Below are 18018 nucleotides of genomic sequence, written 5' to 3' on the forward strand. Positions count from 1 at the left end.
AATTGACCATGATGATGCAATGAGGCTATGTATACACGCTCTGATTGTCAAAACCCCTTGTGCATGCTGCATTTCACTCTCAACTAGTCATGCACCATCCACGTCTGTCCAAGCCAGTCAGGCTCTGCATGAGACATTGTTGCACACCACGGCTCGTCCTTCGCACTGTACAAGGTCAAAGGTAAGTCGTACGGCATCCGGAACCCAACCACCGCTGCAGGCGCTGTTGTGTCATTCTCCTGCAGTGGTTCTGGCTTGTCCTTCTTAAAACACGGCACCATGGTCACGGATCGCGACTGCGACTGCGGCTTCGTAACGAACAACTCCGGCCAAACTAAAACCCCGATCTCATAACTGCAGATGCGCACTTCACCACTTTTATTAGTGGTTGCTCCCCAAGCCTGCGTCGAGAGGTTCGCCGAAGTGACGAGCGCCCAATCAATCCTTTTCATATCCTCGTCTGTAAATCGTACATAGGTTTTTATGTGTGGAGCTGCGCGGCGACGGCCAGCGTCTTGTACGCGCGTAGGGTAATTATTCGAGACATCTCCCGCCCAGTGCCGCATGTAAGGCCGTAGATACTGCAGCTGCTTCTGTTGTGCAGCGGTTTGAAGCTTCATGTGGATTGACCCGCCGGAGCCGTAGCCGTTCAGCGAGCGACGAATTTCTTCAGCCGTTGGGAAGATTATAGAGTACCGTGGTTGTTGCTTTTGCTTCGCTGGTGTAGATTTGGCTCTGTCTGGAGCGAGGGCCTCGAAGAAAACGTCTTTTAGCCATTTATCTGTTTGCCCTAGGGTTGCGATGGAGGACATCTAGTTCCTGAGATTAGCTTCGAATCATGGGCTAATTAGCTAGCTGAAGCCGTACCTGAACGACGATATGTGGCGTCGATGTCGTATTCCCAAAACTCTCGCGCAACGGGATCCTCCGCAGAGCGTCTTTCAAAGCTGGCCATCCCCAAATGGTCTTGCCATCACCATCTCCGTCGCTTGAATCTTCGCCAACCTTTAGTTTAGAAGGAACACTCGCGATCAACTCAGCCCTTACAGCGCTAAAATCGTACTTTGCAAGCTGTTCAACCAAAGGACCCGTCTTCTTCACACCATATGCCTTCAAATACGCCAGCAAGTCCCTCTTGAATCGTGACCCCGAGCCCAAAGCTGCAGACTTCTTATCTTGACGGGCATTCTTACCAAGAGGGAGAAGAGGCGAGCGCCATACTGCCTGCGACATGTTCGCCCAGTCGCCGGCAAGCATGTTTGCAGTGTGGATTACGACCCTATTTCGTCAGCTTATCGACCTCACAGTAAGGATCAAAAAACATACTGAGCACAGTCATCATGCCTCAGTAGAATCATCATCTTCGAGTGATGCGTCCCAAATGCCTCAGGCATGTAAGCCACAATTGGTTCGACGTTTGAATACCGCGCACATGCTTCCTGGCCATCAATCAACTTGAGCTCCTAAATCGCACTTCCAGCCAAACAGATACTTACCTCAATTCGTACCCTATTCTCCGACTCCCTCTTCCAAGACCCATGCACTACCTTGACCGTCACAAAGCTCCTAACATCTTCATCGAACTGATTCATGAGAAAGTCCACATCAAAACAATAGTTGAACTGCCAGCATTCGCGGATGAGCGGGTCGCCGAGGATATCCCGCAGCTTGACAGTGTCGTCATTGTTTCTCAGTGAGTCGCTAAAGTCGCGAATGTGCGTTAGCTGGATCGGAGAGGAGATTATCTGAGGCCCAGCATTTTCCTGCTGGGGAGTTGGAGTGTGGTTGTCCTTTTTCTCCGAGCTGTGCGGAGAACCATTTGGGGCAGCACTGCTGCTGGCACGTCCGGAACGCGTTGTGGGAGGAGTTATGGAGCGGCGAAGGGAGGCGAGAGTGGAAACTGAGGGATTCTCAGATAGATCTGGCCCTGACTGGGATGATCGCTTAGGGCGTTTTGCTGGACGACCGGAATCTGGCTGGTCGTCCATGATTGCGTAGTTGGAGAAGGAAGAAAGTGCTGTGCCGGTGCGGAGAGCGATAAGATAAAGCTGGAGGCCGGCAACACCTGCCCTAGTTCCTCTATGTGCACGTAGACCAGAGGTGATCAATTGGTACATTGGTCGTTATTAGAAGGAAAGAATGATTGCGCTATGCTGCCTGATTGGTCTCCGACTGAGTCCGCTCAGAACATTGCATGGGCGCGTCACCGAGCCAAGCACTGTTGGAGAATAAAGTGAGCCAAGGCTCTTGAGAGAATTATACGAAAACATGCTCAAGATCTAATATACAGTCTATGATAACAAATTAAGATATCTATACATCACCACAGGAAGCGCTGGATCTTCCCCGGCTCCTGCGGCCACTCAAACCCGCCCCGAAGGAACAGCGCCCCGGTAACCACATTAACAAGCAGAAACCACGCGGTCTCCAGGAACAAAGGGAAATTGATTGCAAGCCGCGCCTCAAGATCCTTCTCGTCGCTGGCCCGGCGGTAAACTACAGGCGTCGGAGACGCTGGCAGATGAAGTCGCCACATCACCCAGGGGATAATGAGGTATCGCGGTTCGACAAGGGGGGCGGTAATGAGTGACAGAGCTGTGGCAGCCAGCCATACAAGGACAAAGCTGACGCGGGAGGTCTCGTGTTCGAGCCGTTGACGCCGTCTGATGTGCTCTTGAAGGTCGGCAAGGACCTTAGGGTCGATAGGGGCGGGAGCGGACGAGGCTGCTGGTGTTGGCTTCTTCGATCCTTTTTGCTTGCGCTCCGGTTTCTTTTCCGCCTTCTCGGTTGGGTTCTCTGCCGATGACGATGGCGCTGTAGGTTGGGCTTTGACGACCGAGGCCAGTCCGGGAGCAGCCGTGACGGGTGAAAAGCCCATGGCGGAAATGATCATCCATGCGCCGAGGAAGTAGACAATAGTAGCGGCATATCGTGTGTAGGGATGTGAACCCAGCAGGATGCGGAAGACATAGAAGACGTAATGACGGTTATCAGCCAGTGTAAACGGATGTACAATGGTGTTGTAATGAACCACTGCCAACATCATTGGGAGAACGATGAACACAGTCAGGAGCTTTGGCAGCTTCCTGCGGGAGGCCGAGAGACCTTGGTTGAGGAATTTCGGGAGCATGAACTTCGGCAGAATGATGTTGGCCATGGGAGCTAGAAGAAGAGGCCACGAGAAGAAGAGGAAGTACGGCCAGATATACAGCATCTGGGCTAGGTGCAGACTGGCTGTGTGATACTCCTTGTGCCCGAGAACAACGCTGCCATTCCAGAGAACGAATCCTCCAAACGCAGCCAGGATGAGCAGGTACGGCATCAATGCATAAAATACAGCTCCCAAGTTGTTCAAAGCAACAGAGCACAGTGAGACGGCGGTCTTGAAGTAGTCTGCGCCTGTCAGTTTAGACCTTAGCAAAAAGTAAGGGACAGTACGCACCGGCCAACGAAGCATCCAAAACCACAGGATCATACAGCTCATACTTCGACCCGGCAGCCACAATATCAGCCACATTGCTCGACTCGCAATTCTTCGTGACCCTGCGAATCCTCCTAACAACCTGCAAGCCTCCGAAGAAAACCGACACCCAGAAGATGTTAGTCTGCCTAAAAGCCAGTGCCACGACCCCAAGAACCAAAAACACAGCAGTTTCCAGCGGCGCCGCTTTCGGAAGCGTGCGGCTGAGATCCCAATTATACGCCTCGACAACCACCAGCAGCGCCAGGACATCAGTGTAGTACAGTCCGGATAAGAAGAACAGCGGCGGGAAAAGACAGATGTTCAGCACCGTATGGCTCAGCCAAGCTCCAGAAGGACGAGTATTCCGCTGTCTGCGCACCGCATCAAGCGCAGTTTGCAGTCTCAAAGGAAGCAGCACAGCCGCTGCGGCGGCGTTCGTTGCGCGGAGAGCCGGGGGGTCAAGTTGCTCGGGGGAGCCGCGGAGGAGCAGAATCAGGGCGCAGACGACGTAGGAGAAGATATAGAGGCCCGGCGGAGTCGTGATCTTCGGATCCCATTGCGTCCACTTGTGTGCCCAGTATGCCTGGGCTTGCGGGATGTGGAATGCTTCGTCGAGGTACGGCTCGGGGACGACGTTGTTCACTTGGGTCATCCAGATGGGGATCAGGAGGAGGCCGAAGGGCACAGCATAGCGGGCTGCCAGGGCCAGGCCCGACCTAGGTTGGGCATTCATTGTTCCTCAATTGACCATGCAATGGACAGAGTTGTTCTGGGGAGAAAATAGTTGCGACTACCGCTTGCAAACAGTACAAACTGACCTTCGACATTTCAGCTTCCACTGCATATGGTCGAACTACGACAACGCCAGCAAGGTACGGAATAAAAGTGCTATGCATGCTTGAAAGTCGATTTTCCTTATCTGCTCCTCCTCTACCCCCGCTTCACATTTCCGGGTCAATGGCCTTCCCCCTCCCCCGGGGCATCACGCCCCCGGAGATCTCCTTCCTGGCCGAAATGGAGCTGGTCACAATCGTCCCTCGGCAGCGACTAGAGGGTCTCGAGCTGCTAGGCGTGCGTCCTCCGTATACACTACCTGCAACCTAAAGCACCCACTGACAATAACTAGGGTCCCGTCCACCCCCTCATCCCACCCCGCCGAACAAACATCCCCCTCTGGCTCGCCCTCCTCCTCAAGCGCCAACGCCGCGCAAACATCCTCCCCCCACCCTGGCTACACCCGGAATCCCTCAGTCTAATCCTCGACATCGAGACCCGCGACCAAGCCTACCAGCACGCGTTCTCCCCGCCCCCACCATTACCAGGCCAACCCAGTCTCCGCGAACGGAGCTACGCAAAGCCCACCGCGCGCCCGCGCTACACGCCCGAGGGCAGCAAGTACTACGCCACGCCGCCGTTCCTCCCGCAAAATGTGGCGCAGGATCAGGCTGAGGAGAACGAGCCGCCGACGCTGCCGTTTCATTGGCTGGAGGTAGGGACGATGTTGCTGGATGTTGCGGGGGATGATCTTGTTGATCCGGATCAGACGAGGAGGTTATTGAAGGAGTTGAGGGAGGTTCGGTCCGCGAAGATTCGGTCTGGTGTTGAGGTGCTTGATGATGCGGCGGGGCCCGGGGGTGGTGTGGCACTTACTGGGGTGGGTGCTATGGAGATTGGAGAGGGGAGGGGGTTCATTGGAGGAGTCGTTGATGGGCTGAGGTATGTAATTTCGGATCCCTTAGTCGTGGCACCTTGCTTATGTGTTTGACTAGACGAATTGGAGCTTCGAAAGAGCAGGCTCGTCGGGAACAACTAGCGGAGTCTGCGACGAACGGTGGGTACGACGGCACGCAAGACTATGACGACGAAATGGAGTTCTGATCTTGAAATGGCTGGACTGTTTTGCTTCTATCGCGAGTTGGATTGGAGTTCCGGAAAAGGGATTCAGGCGGCGGCATCTTATACTCGCCTATGATGGATTTCAAATGTATATATACCCAACCTGTCTTTCCCGTTATAAGACGCAAACGAAATGATTTGATCTGATTCAACCTAACACCATGAGCATGCGACGCTGGGCTGTAGAGTTCAAAGATGAGGTAGTCCAGTATGGATATCAAACATAAAGATGAATATGCAAAAATGAGAAGCAAAAGTGAAAGAAAGATCGAGGAGCTTAGGCAGAGGTCAACTTCCTCTTTAGTTAAGTACAAAGCCGCAACACCATGCAGACAGACAAAGTTACCAATCAAAGTCCCAGTAATCGAGCGCGCAGCAAAGTAGGATGTCAGAGCCAAAGACCCGCCAGACAAGACATTCTGAATCGAATTACTCACAGATGTAGACAAGTACCACCGGATCCGTCCGTCATTGCGCACTCTGCTGCTTAGCCTCCATCTTCCTCCGCGCCGCCAGAATCATTTCATCTCTCCGCTTCTGGAGCAGACGCTGCCGTTCTTCCTTATTCTGCGACCAGCCTCCGCTTGATGATGGCTTCGCATCAGATCCGGACTCAGACTCTACTCCGCTGGCCTCGGCAATCTTTGCAGAAAGGTTATACCGCGAAATCAGGTCTTGCCCGCTGGATTTTGAGGGCGTTGGTGAAGCCGCAGGCTGGGCAGGAACACCGGTAGGCGGAATCGCAACGAGAGGTTGGAAAGAGGGCGGGGGCTAAAGCATCAGACAGTCATCAATTAGCATGTTATGTCAGATCAGAGAAAGTAGCACATGGTAGGGCGGCGCGACAAAAGTGCTAACATGAACGTAGACATACCGCATCCAAGCCCCTGCCGGAAAGAACTCGCTCCGTTGTCGCAGCCGCATTCCCGCCATTCCGCTGTAGATCCCACATGATCTCTCGCGTGCTGAGTTGCGGGAACATTTGAGATATCTGTTCGACTTGTGCCGGGTCGACGACGTTTCCGCGGGCGCGGCCTCGGGAGCCACCGGGCGCGCTGCTGCCGTCGTTACTCTTGAAGAACCATCGGATTACGAAAAAGGAGACGACGGCGAGAGTGAGGAGGGAGGGGATGTTGAGAGAGGGTTCCTCGTCGGTCATTGTGGCGATTGAGCGGTGATCCGCGGCAAGGTTCAGGGGTGATTGACAGTGGTCGAAGTCAACTCGGAAGGTAGTCGAGCTATGATTTGTTGGTATTTTAAGTGTAGGTAGGCGTAGGTGTTCGAATCGATCGCGCTTCGCGGAACAGTTACTGGAGCGGTGTTCACGGCTGTCGCATGAGCTGTCTGTGGCGTTGTCGTGGTAGGTAGATCAAGGAATCCTCGAGGAAGTAAGAAACAAATGAGACCGAAAGGATAGTAAAGACTGAATATAGGACCGGGGTGTGGGGAGAGTTAGGTTGAGAAAGCAGAGGGGATGGCAGAGGCAAGGCCGCGAGCGGGAGACGATGACGGCGAAGGGCCGGTCGGAGCGGAACAAACGGGTACCTTGTCCTTATCGCCATGAGGCCTCAGTACGGTCAGTCAGCATCATAAATGAAGCTTTATGTTTCATTATACGTAGATCATCAATCTATCAATAAAATCACAGTCGCAATGCTAATCCAGAACATCCATACACATTCTCCAGAAGAACACCAGCATTAGCCCAGATGCCACCATGCCAACCCGAGAGTAACGGAATAAATATCAACAAGAAAAAGCAAGCAGTCACCGAGTCCGAGTGGCTGTGGCTACCTCAAGTCCGCCGGGGTGAGGGCCTGTACAACACTCGTACCTTCGCTGAATCTTGTCCGGAAGATCCGATTCGCGTTCTGGAACATGCCATCCTTCAGCGAGACGACGATGAATTGTGATCCCTTGAAACGGGTCTTGATCAGACGACCGATGTTCTGCGTGTGTGACAAGTCCAGGGCGGCGTCAACTTCGTCGAGAATGTACATTGGTGCCGGCTTGAATTGCAGGAGGGCCATGATCAGGGAGAGGGCAATGAGAGACCGCTGACCACCACTCAGTTCTGTCAAGCTCTGCTTCCAGACCTTACCCAGAGACACCTTGACCTCGAGACCGTCGGTGATATCCTTGCCCTCGGGAGGATCCAACTTGGCGAAACTGCCCGGCAGGAGCTCCGAGAAGATTTGGCCGAAGTCGGCGTTGACCTTGGTCCATGTCTTGTGCAGAGCCTCCTTCTTGTATTCATTAAGGTTGATAATTGTCTCCTCAATCTTGCTCTTATCACGAATGACAGTCCTCATCATGTTCTTCAGGGCAGCTTCCTTCTTCTCAACGCTGTCAATCATATTCATGACCTTGGGGTTGATCTTCTTCTTCATGCCCTGGAACCGTTCCGTGACGTTGCGCAGCGTAGCCTTGCACTCGGCGATGTTCTGGTTCTTGAAGTCGTATGGGGTGTTGGGACGCCCAAAGTTATCCTTCTCATCCGCAATCCACTCGTGCTCTTCTTCAAGGTGGGCCACTGCCTGTTCAGCAGCGCTTTGCTCTTTCTGCAGCTTTTCCAGCTGGTGTCCAAGCTTCTGCATATCCAACCCCTCCTCAGTAATCTGTGAGTTCTTGGACTGCATCGTTCGGTCCAGATCTCGGAGCTCGTCGTCAAAGCCAGTCAGTTTCGCCCTCTCGTCGTCGAGATGTGCTTGCGCGATATCGTGAGCGTCCTGTCAAGCATTAGTTATGAATATTGACTTCATGGAAGAGGCAGTACCTTGATCCGAGTCTGCTCTTTCTTCAGCGAATCCACCTCCTCAAGCTGCGCCTTCAGTGTGTTCTCGCTTTCAGCATGTTGCTCCTCTGCTGCAGACAGATCACTTCCGACCTGCTCCGACTCGAGCCTCGAGGCCTGGAGTTCCTTGTGCAAGTTCTTCACTGACGTCGAGTTCTTGGACAGACTCTTCTTCAGAGAGTTCAGAGTAGTCTGAAGTTCTTCGAGCTTGCTGTCCTTGTTGTCATTGAACTCACTCATATCTTTCTCTATCCGTTTAATATCCTTGGATGCCTCGCTCTGGCGCACCTTGGCGTCAGAGATGTTTTGCTTCAGCTGTTCGATGTTCGCTTTCATCTCTTCAACAGCTTGAATGATCTGGTGGGGTTAGCCTTGCCGCTATAGAGACGCGAGAGCAGACTTACCGATGATGATGAGTTGCCACCAATTTGTTCCTCTGTGAGCTTGATCTCGTGGTTCTTCAGATCCAAGTCTTGTTTGATAGAGCGGACAGCATCAAGCTTCTTCTTCTCCTTCTTCATCGTCTCTTCCAGTGTAGCCAAAACTCGCTCTTTGCTCCTGATCTCTCTTGTGATTTCGTTGAGTTTTTGCAGGGTTACAAGCATGCCGCTAGAGTTAGGCGCGCTACCACCGGAGAGTGTACCGGATGGATCATAGACATCACCATCTAGAGTCACGCTCTTGATACGAACAGCGGGATCAAAGGTCACCTTTTTCGCTGTCTCTGCATCGTTCGATATCAGAGTGTTGCCGAAAACGTAGTTCATGGCCGAAGTGACTTCCTCATCATATCCAATAAGCGACAAAGCTAGGTCAACCTTGCCTGGGGCGATGTTTTGGGCTGCCCCAATCTTCTCCGCAGACGCCTTAAAAGCAGAGATCTTGTTAAGGGGGATAATGGTGACACGCTTGCGAAGCTTTCCTTTTTGCAGCAGCTGCGTACCGGTATCAGACGTGTCCACAACAACGTTGTACAAACGACCACCGGCGCAGATTTCTAGAGCGGTGGCAGCCTGGAGCTTCTCCTTGTCAACAGTGAAAAGCTGCGCAACCAGACCCTTGACTTTAGATCTGTCAAAGTTGGGGTATGGGTCGGAGTAGTTGAACTCGATGTTGGCAACCTTCCTCTGGAGACCATCGGCCCTTTGCCGTAGCTCCCGAATCTCCTTCTGGAGCCCGGCCTGTTCTTGATATAGCTGTTCCTCACGGCCAGGCTCAAAGCCGAGCCTCGACAGCTCGGATTCTAACTTCTTGGCTTGACTCTTGAGGCCTTCAAGTTCCTTCAGAAGTCCCGAATTCTGCTCCTTCGCCTTCTTCGCCCTCGGCTCCTCCTCCTTGATCCTTTTCTCCAAATGCGCAATCTTGAGCTTTGCCTGCTCTTGCTCTGTAGCGGCGTTGCTCGCACGGTTTCGCGCGTCCTGTAATTGACCCTGGTAACCGCTCTCTTGGCCTTCTTTCGAAGCGACACCGGTTTGCAATGTCTGAAGTAACTCCTCCTTCTGTTCGACCTCTGCTGTCTGAGCATCAAGCTCCGCCTTGGCCGCATCGTACTGTGCCTGGAGTTTATCGTAAATCTTCTTCTTGTCCTTGAGCGCTTTCTCAAGGTCCTTCACCGACTTCTGCAGCTCCTTGCCCTTTTCTTTCTCTTCTTCGATACTTGCGTTCTTCAAGTCGAATACAGTCGTCAAACGAACAAGTTCATGGGAATGGGCCTTGACCTCGTCCTCAAGAGCCTGGAATTTGCCTCCTTTGCGCAGCTCCTTATCCCGAGCCGCTTTGACCCGCTTCACATCCTCCTCCATGTGCGCAATTTCGCTCTTGAGTTTTGACGCATTATCCTCCAGCGCCTGGATCTTTTGCTTCTTTTTCTCGCACTCCTCTCCAGAAGCCCGGAGACGGTCGCCGCTCCTAAGATAGTCGTGTGCAACAACAAGTCGGGTCAGGCGCTCCAAGTCATTTTGTGTCTGCTGGAAATCAAGGAATGCTCGCTTCTCAGCCCTGAGTTTTTCGAGCTTTGGCTCAATCTCTTCCTTCAATAGGCCCTCGATTTCGTGTAATTTCAAGTCCTTCTTGGCCATGGTCTTCGCCGCCTTCTCCCGCCTATCCTCGAACATCCTTGTTCCAGCCGCCTCCTCAATCATGGACAGAATTTCCACCGCCTTCATGTTCAGCACCTTCGTAATCCGACCCTGCATAATCAAGAAATTCGGGTTGTTGATATTCAGCTGCACACTCTGGAACAAATTCTGTACGGTTTGTTGTTGCGCACGGTGGCCATTGATGAGGTATTTGCTGGTTCCGCCGAGAACGATCTGGCGCGTAACTGAGATGGTCGCATATTCTTCGAATCCGATCGGCGATTTCGCGGTATCCCTATTGTCGAAAACAATTGTCACGCTCGCTTTGGTCACACCGGCCTGACCGCGCTTGTATATAAGATCTTGAAGATTTTGCGCGCGGACTGTGCTCATATTCGTGATACCGAGGACGAAACAAATAGCGTCGAGGATATTCGATTTACCACTGCCGTTAAGGCCAGTGATTGAGTTGAACGACTCATCCCTAGAAGCCAAATGTCAGTGGCGCCATACTATTCGCAAAGTTATGCGATAGTAGAGAGTTAGTCGGCGGCACACACCATCCTGAAATCACCGTACGCACAGCGTACGATTTGAAGCCCTGCGACCGGGTCAGCGCGCGCTCAATGACACTGACTGAAGTTCCCGGAGAGTGATACTCACGTCAATAATGATTTCTGTGATCCTCATGGTTCCGGAAGCAGACGGGGCCCGTCAACTTGAGAATCGGCAGCATGAGAGGGATCCGGAGAAGGCTGAGTTGTTTTGCGGCCGATGTTTTGGCGGGCGGATCATGTGTTTATGCATTCCCAATTCCGGCTTAGCGTTTGCTGAGATAAGGAAGGGACTGAGGGGTATCACGTGCTGCACAACTTGGATTCATCAAGACCAAGAAGTATAACAGAAGTATAACCAACCATCCCGTTTATCTTAAATAGACAATTGACCTTGATCTATTCAGCGCTTCCACAATGCTTCTGAAACCCTAAGTTACGCGATTTTGGTGGTGGAGTGCTTATAGCCGCCCACGCCTTCTTTAGACCTCCAGCCCTAAGTCAGAGAACAACACCCTGCATGGATGGCCCTAGCATGCTCTCAATTACGGTAAATCGTACCTGTACTCTATGGGGGCTCGCTCCCGACTAGTCAATACACTCTTAGCCAGCATCAGTATCCGTGCCGTACATCTCTGCGCTGGATCCAATCATAGACGAGACCATTTCTGGCTAGTTGACAAATATGGACTTTGCCTCAGCTGAACACCAGTGCGGAGAGTTCTCGGAGACTTACTCCAGAGTAAGATGTCCATCCACCAATGGACAAATCCAACATATCCTATTAGTATATGTTCGAAAAGGCATATAAGCTGCTCGAAATGCCTTTCGGTTTCCTCACCTCTAAGCTTACAGTCCTCTTTTCTACTTACAAACTTTTTTTAGCTCTCTTCAATATATATATTTACCCCCATCTGCATACATTCTGCCCACAACATGACCACCGAACTCACAAGCCTCTTCAAAAACAAAGGCTTCTCTGCCCGCTACAAGCTCGCAGAGCAGCTTACCGGCCTATACGCCCGCCCTCTTATAAGTCAATCTGATATCGCATCATACCCAAATCGCCCCGTCGTCTTCGACAATGCCTGTGGTACAGGCATCATCGGAAGCGTCCTTCACGATACGCTCGGTGAGCGAGTTCGACAGAGCTGGGAATTGACCTGCGGCGACTTCTCCCAGGAGATGGTCAACTATACCCAGCAGCGAGCTGTGGATGAAGGATGGCTTAATGCAACAACGAAGGTTGTGAATGCTCAGGAAATGGATCTACCAAGCCAGCATTTTACGCATGTCTATACTGCTTTCGGTGCGTTGGCTTCCCTGCTCCGTTTACATGGAATCAGTGTGGTATACTAACATGTTTTGCTGTTATACAGCATATCCCATGATCCCTGATACCCCAGCTGCCTTGAAAGGCAAGTAGTCCTCATGAAAAAGCACCACCTATCTAAAACTAACAAGTCTCACATAACAGAGTGCCTCCGAATCCTCAAACCAGGCGGAATATTCGCGGCAACAGTCTGGAAAGATGGTACGTACATACCCTACTCCCCAAGGAACCAATTCTCACACACCTATACAGTCCCTCAGATATCTATGACGCTCTCCTCCATCTCCCCTCTGCAGCCAGATCTCCCACTCCCCACCGCTTCAGAATTCATCCCCCAGCTCCTCAAAGGCTGGGACTCAGAGACCACCGTGCAGTCTGAGCTCGAAGCAGCCGGATTCACGGACATCAAGATCACGCCTGTCACCGCTAAGGTCGCTATGCCTATTGCGGAGTTCGTGGAGCTGAGTAAGAGCATGGTTCCTGCGTTCTTGGGCCGCTTTTGGACGAAGGAGCAGCGTGAGGAGCATGAGGGACGTGTACCAGAGGTTATGACGAAATGGCTGGAGAATGAGTTTGGGGTTGGTGGAAGTGTGCCTCTTGAGCCTACGGCTCTTGTTGTTACTGCGCAGAAGCCTGAGTAGTGGCTTCCTTTAATGATAATGTTTTAGTACCTATGGACAGTTCAGGTATTAAAGCTAGGGACAGGGAAGAATGAATAGTGCGTTATGGACATTCTGTCGAGTGTGATGAGATATTTAGCCTTGTACCCTCACCTAGCACGAAGCAGATGCTATTGGTCGTAAAGTAGATATGGCTAACCTTGGAGATAAAGCAGGAGGCTTAGTGAGATCTATATACACAACAAGCTACCTATCAAAAGTCCGAACCCCCGTGAGCCTCATGCAAGAAAAGAGCCTTGAACCCATCCACCAGTCGCTGATACTGCTCCGGCTCCAGTTCCCCTTTGCCCAACTTGGTGCAGACCTCGTAGAGATAGAAGTCATCGTCCTCATCATCGGTATCGTCCTCTTCCTCGTCTCCATCATCATTGCCCTTTTCTTCCTCTTCCTCTTCCGCTCCCTGCTTTTTATCCTCCAGTTTGGCAGCCTTGCCGGTTGAATCATCTTTCGCGGTCTTTGCTTTAACCTCCTCGAATATCCTTTCAATGATGTGATCCGTACAAATGGGGTCATCAGCAGCGATCTTCAGATTGTGAATGACTAGCGAGTCGTGCGCCAGCTTTCTAGCTGACGGATAGTCTGACAGTCCGGCTATAATCTCCTGGTACTTTTCTCGGTAGGAGGCAAGTTCGGCCGGCGAGTTCTCGTAGAGAACTGAGTTCCTGTCCTCAAAAGCTGCGTCATTTGGAGTAGCAGATATGGCGTCATCGTCCTTGCTATCATGGTCCTCTTTGTCGTCGTCCTTTACACCAGTGTCTTCACCATCGGAAACTGTTTCATCGTGGTACCTGTAATTCATCGCATCCCAATCGCGAGTCAACCAGCTCGGATAGCTCTCATTGCCGAACATGCACTGTGGGACAGCAATAACACCGTCCCAGTCTATAAGGCTGAGAAGATGCCCGTCCGTCTTGGAGACAATGACATTCTGTATGTCTAAGTCGGGGTGGACCAGAACAGACTTAATTTGCTCTTCATCCTCTCCTGGTTGGCATTCTCGCACTGCAAGGTCAATGAAAAGCTTCAGCAGCCGATGCATCCCCAGGCCAAACTCATCAGACTCAGACGGCAGCTCTCGCCGGTCCAACACGTGCGTGAAGTATGACCTTGGATCGGAAAATGGCCCAACCTCGTGAAAGACACTAGAGCCGTCATAGTCTTCGACCTCGCGTGAACGGTCGAGCATGGCGCCCACGTCCACCTTTCTGAACGGGCCAATGTCGCCAGATACATGGCCATCAGCATCAAATAGAACCATGCCAGCTTGATGGAACGTAAACCTGTTCAGTTGGACCAAGGCTTCCGCGACGTCGCGCAAGGCTTGTCTGCGGTGTTGCTCAAGAACCTCAAGAGAAACACTCTGCTCAAACCAAGCATCGTAGAGGGGCCGCCCATCAACATAGTTCATGAGGATAAACGGGCAGTTGAGGTCGTTGTTGCACGAATCATCGAAATCATAGACCTCTGGGACAGGGATCGTGGTTTCTCTGCTGATGAGGCGCATTGTTAGCGCCTCCGACCTGAGTGCGCGAGCAGACATGTCATCGAAGGCACCGTGGTAGCCATTGGCAGGAATCTTCAATAGCCAGTGTACTCCATCGGTGAATACGATCCGAAAGAGAATGTTGTGGGATCCGAAGAGGGGCTCGGAAATGACTTTGCAAGACCGGGCTTCGCCGTCTTGGGAGAAGCTTTTCTGGCGAAGGCGAGAAGCGAAGTCGGGGAGCAGATCTAGCCTGAGAGCAGCGCGTACATGGCGAAAGACAGCAAGATGCTCGTCATCTTCGGGACCGGGAATACTAATCGAGTCTGGCATTACTTGTTCCTCTTTGGATAGACTTGAGAGGCTATACCAAGGGATAATGCGGTGTGGAAATGCGCAGCTGTTAAATAGTCGCGCCTTAAAAAGACGCTCAAAGGCGCGCTGACAGGGAGCAGACAAGTTAACTTCTTGAAGAAGGGGGAAACCCAAATACTGAGCGGGTCAGGTCTGTGAATTAAGAAGTGGGAAGTCGAGGGAAAGCTGCGAGCTCATATGTAATAGCACTTAGATCCCCCCTGTGGCCGAGCATGTGTTTCTTCTAAGGCTGATAGCAAGGGCAAGGCCACGATACAGAGAGATAGTGCCCAAATTATGTCTGTCGCAAGCCCAATGCATTTTGATGGGTTCCGGAGCCAATAGTTGCAGGGCTGGAAAGGGTTCATGCCTGCTCGACCTTAGCCTTATGTTCGTCAATTCTGGCCTCTTCATTCTTTGCAGTAGCAATGGATACAGCACACTATACACCAAAGAACGAACTTGGATCGAATAGAAGCCTTGTAGCAAGTTCACTGCATAGCAGATGCAGCTCGGTGCCACAAGGCCATGAACTCCATTCAATTGGTCTCAATAGATACCCTATGTAACCCCATCACCACATGATACGTGAGAAGAGAAACGCCTGTTCAGCAAGCAAGGTGACACCCTATCCGGATAACCATGAGGAAACCGCCAGCCAGGAAGTGAACCAAACGCCGTTGCTGATCACTGCATCACCATACTACTGATCCTATCATAGTGCCACTCCAACTCTTGAACATTTATGATCCATGTTGCGGGAACGCCACTCGCGATAGTGTCCGGTTGAGTTCCATTCGGTTGTCCAGGTCCTCGTAGCGAAGAAGAAACTCGCGCTGTAGGGAAAACAGTGAGCACGCGACCATATTTTAGAAATTCCAGAGTACAACTTACCCTGACTTTCTTCCACGTTGCGGGGTCCCATATTACGTAGACTCCGCGCTCGCTAATTCCCCGTTCTACATCAACGGGGCCAGGGTACCCCTCGTCCCGCGTTAACCAGCAGCGCTCGATCTTGTGATACCGCCATTTTCGCTTCATGAGCTCTTCTGCAGCAACCTCTTGTATAACATCTCGAGGCATGCTGTAAAAGACGTAAAAGAGAGTCTCGTCGGCGAATCCGGGGAGCCTTGTCTGCAGGGGTTGAACGTTTGCCACACTGTAGCAGCTTGGAAGAGCGAAATTTTGCTCTAGCGGTACACCCGGTAGTGAAGCAACAAAAGGAGAGACAAACGTTGAGTGTAGAGGTCTGAGGTGAGGTTTTAGCGCTGGTATAGGGTTGGGTACTTTAAGACACATACTCTGGCTGGTTTAGATCCAACCCCAATGTCATTAGATCTTGTCCGATTGCAAGGCTGGCGACATCGGCACTATCACTATGGATCATCCGAAGAAGGCCCGCTAGTCCAAACCTATCCAGCTCACTCATCTCCGCAAGTGGCTGTTGCTCGGCTCCGTTGGCATCCTGCGACGGTCGAGTCAAACCTGGGGCCGCTGGTATCGACTGTTGCTGGCTCGACACCGCCGCATTTATTGGGTCCTCTTTTTCTGGCCCCGGAACACCGTTGGTTGTTTGATTGACTGGCGATCGTGACGATGCAATCCCTAAAGAGAATAATTAACCCCATTTAAGAGCATTCGAGATTTGTGCGCTCCTACCTGACGAGCTCGCTAACCCCGGTGACGCTATCCGTTCTTGCCCGCTTACCGAAGTGGCCATCATATTTCGACTTTGCGGTTGACTTTGGTTGACGCCCGTGAACGACAAGTTGGTACTGAACGCCCCGAAGCCGGCGCCTTGCATCAATGAACTCCTTCGATCTTGACCAATCTCGGTAGGCATGTTACGACCAAGAGGAGGGAATTCCTCGATGTTCCCAGTCTGCGGTTGCGCGCCACCACCCAATTGCCCACTGATTCCCTGGCCACCGTTCCTGTAGTCGTCTAACCGATTGGCAAACTGAGATCCGGACGGGAATACGTCATCGTGCGATGGTTGGTTTTGCTGTTGCGGAAGTTGAGTTTGCGTTTGTGGCCCTCGCGAAGGGGCTTGCGAGGTGGGAAGTTGCTGTCTTTGAACGGGGGTCTGTTGCACGCCACGCTGGCTAGCATTTGCCCACACTAGATGCGCCTGATTTTGCGCTTGCGATTGCGAAGGAGCTCCGGATAATGAAGGGAAGTCGCTAAACAGATAACACAGGTACACGTCAGTGCCGATCTCGGTAGAGCATGAGGTTCAATATGATCGTGTCAGACTCACGACAAATCCAGCGGCGTAGCAGGTTGCGATCCAGTGAGGCTCTGCGCGAAAGTCCCCATGGCCCCGATGTTACGTTGTTGGTTACCCTGTATCCCCGGTGTTCCACCCACGGGCAGGTTGAAGTTCCAATTCGCTCCGCTACCTATTGAACCCACCGGCGTCAGTCCCAAAGATGTACCAGTCATCCAACTGGGCAAGTCATGGCGTAGTCATACTGATTTTTCCGTTGGGCAAGCGTGATGAAGCCAGTGTCGCATTTCGAGCTTGGGCCGGTTGCTGTGCGGGGAAACCTGACATTGCTCGTAGGGGTTGTGGACCTGGTCCTGGGGTATCAGAGACCGTCAGCGAGGAAAACAAGGCGACGCAGATGTGTTGCAAAAGCTTCAGAAAGAGAGCATATGTTTCAATCAAGACCGGTGGTGTTCAGTGAGGGAAGTTGTGCGAAGTGCGTCAGGCGCAAGAGAAAGAGCATTTTCAAGACGGTTTGCAATTTGCAATTGGGGCGAACGGAATGCAAAGATGCCTGTCTTCGCACCAAGCCCCACAGGGACAGATAAATTGCTCTCGAAGCCAATGCAACAGGAACCCGACACAGACGTTCATGGCCGAGCCCACATGACAAGGAGATGAAGGGAACCTTCGAGACTGACGAACCTGGCCTATTCATGGTGGGTTTCGGCCTTTGAGGCAGTAAGATATTTCGGAAGATCGAGAATCAAGGTTAAGATCGCAAACTGACATCCGATAACATCGAAGATCGAAGTGGTTTCCAGGATGTCTCGTTTGCCCACACTACTTTGTTGCGGCGGCTTTGGAAAGTAAGTGGAGTGCGTGACCACAGCCGCGCGGCTATTGTGGCTATTGTGTGCACGGACCTGGTGGCCACTATTATCCTCTCCCTTCAACAGGCTGTTATGGAGTTGATTGAATACGGTTTCCTATTGTAAATGATTCCCGTTGAGATGCTGGACTAATGGACAACATTGCAGTTTACTATACAGTACGACAATGGTATTCTATATTGTTCTGTAGCAGAACGCCCTCACCACGAATCACCAGATTCCAGTCCAAAGTAACCAAGTAGCTGTAGAACACATTTCAAATTTCCCTTCCATGGTGAGTA

At 51.9% G+C, this 18018-nt stretch overlaps 8 protein-coding genes across 8 annotated transcripts; 2 read left to right on the forward strand and 6 right to left on the reverse strand.

The window, feature by feature from the left end:
- Positions 1 to 83: 83 nt before the first annotated feature.
- DSM5745_02565 (tyrosyl-DNA phosphodiesterase 1) lies at positions 84 to 2117 on the reverse strand (the record flags this gene model as incomplete). The annotated part of the gene is made up of 4 exons (XM_026744581.1): positions 84 to 812; positions 868 to 1279; positions 1327 to 1439; positions 1497 to 2117. The coding sequence occupies 4 exons, from the start codon at positions 2115 to 2117 to the stop codon at positions 84 to 86; spliced, it is 1875 nt and encodes a 624-aa protein (XP_026607744.1).
- A 203-nt stretch (positions 2118 to 2320) lies between these two features.
- On the reverse strand, positions 2321 to 4196 carry alg10 (dolichyl-P-Glc:Glc(2)Man(9)GlcNAc(2)-PP-dolichol alpha-1,2- glucosyltransferase; the record flags this gene model as incomplete). Its single annotated transcript, XM_026744582.1, has 2 exons — positions 2321 to 3393; positions 3443 to 4196. 2 exons carry the CDS (start codon positions 4194 to 4196, stop codon positions 2321 to 2323), a joined length of 1827 nt encoding a protein of 608 aa, XP_026607745.1.
- A 224-nt stretch (positions 4197 to 4420) lies between these two features.
- Positions 4421 to 5341, forward strand: psf2 (DNA replication protein PSF2; the record flags this gene model as incomplete). The annotated part of the gene is made up of 3 exons (XM_026744583.1): positions 4421 to 4534; positions 4590 to 5179; positions 5233 to 5341. The coding sequence occupies 3 exons, from the start codon at positions 4421 to 4423 to the stop codon at positions 5339 to 5341; spliced, it is 813 nt and encodes a 270-aa protein (XP_026607746.1).
- Positions 5342 to 5827: 486 nt separating this feature from the next.
- Positions 5828 to 6518, reverse strand: DSM5745_02568 (CUE domain-containing protein; the record flags this gene model as incomplete). The annotated part of the gene is made up of 2 exons (XM_026744584.1): positions 5828 to 6130; positions 6234 to 6518. The coding sequence occupies 2 exons, from the start codon at positions 6516 to 6518 to the stop codon at positions 5828 to 5830; spliced, it is 588 nt and encodes a 195-aa protein (XP_026607747.1).
- A 631-nt stretch (positions 6519 to 7149) lies between these two features.
- DSM5745_02569 (condensin subunit SMC2) lies at positions 7150 to 10921 on the reverse strand (the record flags this gene model as incomplete). The annotated part of the gene is made up of 5 exons (XM_026744585.1): positions 7150 to 8088; positions 8136 to 8510; positions 8558 to 10715; positions 10792 to 10832; positions 10895 to 10921. The coding sequence occupies 5 exons, from the start codon at positions 10919 to 10921 to the stop codon at positions 7150 to 7152; spliced, it is 3540 nt and encodes a 1179-aa protein (XP_026607748.1).
- Positions 10922 to 11721: 800 nt separating this feature from the next.
- gtmA (gliotoxin thiomethyltransferase) lies at positions 11722 to 12759 on the forward strand (the record flags this gene model as incomplete). The annotated part of the gene is made up of 3 exons (XM_026744586.1): positions 11722 to 12094; positions 12263 to 12319; positions 12371 to 12759. 3 exons carry the CDS (start codon positions 11722 to 11724, stop codon positions 12757 to 12759), a joined length of 819 nt encoding a protein of 272 aa, XP_026607749.1.
- A 232-nt stretch (positions 12760 to 12991) lies between these two features.
- Positions 12992 to 14614, reverse strand: DSM5745_02571 (phosphotransferase family protein; the record flags this gene model as incomplete). Its single annotated transcript, XM_026744587.1, has 1 exon — positions 12992 to 14614. One exon carries the CDS (start codon positions 14612 to 14614, stop codon positions 12992 to 12994), a length of 1623 nt encoding a protein of 540 aa, XP_026607750.1.
- A 764-nt stretch (positions 14615 to 15378) lies between these two features.
- Positions 15379 to 17192, reverse strand: DSM5745_02572 (uncharacterized protein; the record flags this gene model as incomplete). The annotated part of the gene is made up of 6 exons (XM_026744588.1): positions 15379 to 15471; positions 15530 to 15884; positions 15937 to 16240; positions 16295 to 16818; positions 16896 to 17037; positions 17111 to 17192. 6 exons carry the CDS (start codon positions 17190 to 17192, stop codon positions 15379 to 15381), a joined length of 1500 nt encoding a protein of 499 aa, XP_026607751.1.
- Between the last annotated feature and the right edge of the window lie 826 nt (positions 17193 to 18018).

Source organism: Aspergillus mulundensis, assembly GCF_003369625.1.
Source record: "Aspergillus mulundensis strain DSM 5745 chromosome Unknown scaffold_1, whole genome shotgun sequence".
NCBI classification, from domain to species: Eukaryota; Fungi; Ascomycota; class Eurotiomycetes; order Eurotiales; family Aspergillaceae; genus Aspergillus; species Aspergillus mulundensis.